The sequence below is a fragment of the Corvus brachyrhynchos genome, unplaced genomic scaffold, assembly GCF_000691975.1.
Source record: "Corvus brachyrhynchos isolate BGI_N302 unplaced genomic scaffold, ASM69197v1 scaffold221, whole genome shotgun sequence".
Classification (NCBI taxonomy): Eukaryota; Metazoa; Chordata; class Aves; order Passeriformes; family Corvidae; genus Corvus; species Corvus brachyrhynchos.
The window spans coordinates 3,374,645-3,376,761 of record NW_008236622.1 but is presented as its reverse complement, the minus strand read 5'-3'; the positions used below and the strand labels follow the sequence as shown (position 1 = coordinate 3,376,761).

The 2,117-nt window shown below is 40.4% G+C and overlaps 1 protein-coding gene across 1 annotated transcript; it reads right to left on the bottom strand.

Moving 5' to 3' along the window:
- Window positions 1-1,213: 1,213 nt before the first annotated feature.
- Window positions 1,214-1,851, bottom strand: LOC108444741. Its single transcript, XM_017726402.1, has one exon. The coding sequence runs from the start codon at window positions 1,832-1,834 to the stop codon at window positions 1,214-1,216; it is 621 nt and encodes a 206-aa protein (XP_017581891.1). The 5' UTR covers window positions 1,835-1,851.
- Between the last annotated feature and the right edge of the window lie 266 nt (window positions 1,852-2,117).

Below are 2,117 nucleotides of genomic sequence, written 5' to 3'. Positions count from 1 at the left end.
TGCTGAAGTAGATCTGCTATATTAGTAAGTAGTAATGTCACACTGTGGCTGACCTACAATTTTTCTATTAACAGCTGAGACATGTTTAGGTTCCTACCTATGGAACCATTTGAAGACTGAAGACTTACAGGTTGTTAATTCAAGTTTACTACTCATATTTTTCTCAGAAAGACCCTAAGAACAGAAAAAAAAAAATCTGATTACCTAACACAACAATAAGATACACCAAACAATAAAAATTAAAAATAACTTGCGTTTAAGATCAAAACAACTGAGGCACTCACAATCAGCTGCATTTTACAAATATAGAAACTATTACAAGTTAAAAACAAGTAAATTTCCAAAAACTTTAAATATTCTTTACAGAATTTATTCACCAGAACATTGGTTTTAAACTTCTTAGTTCAAATACAACATATTTTGTTAAAATACCAGCTGCAAAAACTGAAATACTAGTATTTTCATAAGTATATTTAACTCCTATCAGTATTTATTAAGTAGACTACCAAACAATAGAAAGCTATAGTTATTTTTCCAGTGCTTTCATGTCCATTACATTTATTTTTACATACATAAAATGAAACTTGTTTAAGAAGTTTTAGCTTAATGAAACTCTTAATAATAAATCTCAGAAAACTCAGAAATCAAATACCAAAAAAAAAACACCAAACCCAAACCAAAACCCCAAGCCTGTACAACTAGAACTCTAGTTTTCAGAGTGGAGAACTGGAAAGAAGAGACTACACCAGAGATAAACAGAAATAATCACAGCAATGCTTGCTAGCTTTTAATGTCTTATGAAAGTATATCCACAGTGACAGTTCCCATAAGAAAATCCTGAAAAATTAATTCAAGTGCTCAGAATTCCTTTTCTTTCTCATTATGACAGATGTACTTCAAATTTATCAACTGGTAACTACTCAACTCCTCTTTCTGACAACCTTTAAAGCACCAGGAAGCTCAAAATTCATATTACACACAACACAAACTGTAGAAGTTACTCTGAGTAAAGTTTTGCATTACAGTGTTAGAAGCTCTGAATCAATATTATTTCTGCTGAACAAGGCAGGAAGAAAAAAAACCTGAACAGTCTTTTTAAGAAAAAAAAAATTGATTTAAAATAAAAATTATTACTGCATGGCTACACATAATAAAAACACTTCCAAAACAAACTACACACTCTCTGAAAGCATTCCTAAGTTCCATGCCAGACTTACAGAATAAATTTAGGCCAGTACCAAGCACTCGTTTCTTCCCCGTGTGTAAATGCGACACAATCAGGCCTCACATGCAGGCCTCTCTCTCCAACACAGGCAGGACCTTTGTTCGATACGTCGATGTTTTTCCCCCAAAGCCCTTGACATAACTTTCCATTCTTTCCCCTATTATTTTCCGGTTCCCCGTCTAGACTTTGGGACTCCCGAGCCGTGCAAACCCCCGCCTGCCGGAGAGCCCGTGCACTCGGAAGGGGGAAGGGGGAACAATAAAAAAGTTGGACACAGGAAGACGGGCCTGCAGGTCTGGCGAGAGCCCCGGCCTCGGTTCCTTCCCTTCCCCGGATCACCGGGGCAGCAGTCGGGAGCCCCAGTGCCACCAGTCCCCCCAAACTCGTCCCACTACCCAGCCCCCCGGGAAAAGGGCAAGAGGAAGAGCCAGGCAGGAAAGGCAGAACCCAGCGTTTGATCAGCCTCCAAGTACGACGCATTATGCAAGCAAACGCGAGGACCAGGCAACTTGCTTCTTGACTGAAAACAAGAAAAACATCAGCTCTAAAACATTTAGCTGCGAAAATAATCCCTTTCGTGGGCAGCCAGCTTTGTGACTCCGACCCCATGGGCGCCTCCGTTTTCTACCCACCTTCTTCCTCCCCCCAAAAAAGCTTGTGAAATATGGACGTCGGCCGATTGTTTAGCATTTTTACCGAGCTGGGCAGGGGGAAAAGAAAGAGAAATTGCTATTTTTTCCTTTAAGATAGTCCATAGCTCCTTCAGAGGAGGGGAAAAAAAAAATAAAGGGGGGTGGGAAAGAAAGGAGCACTAGGGAAAAGGGGGCCAAGCGGAGTGGGGGAGGGAAGACGGGGAAGGGCATCGAAATCGGCACGGCAGTGTCAACACTGA

Excerpts from the sequence above, each read along its gene's own strand:
- LOC108444741 (XM_017726402.1), bottom strand. The coding sequence starts at position 1,834 with ATGGGGTCGGAGTCACAAAGCTGGCTGCCCACGAAAGGGATTATTTTC.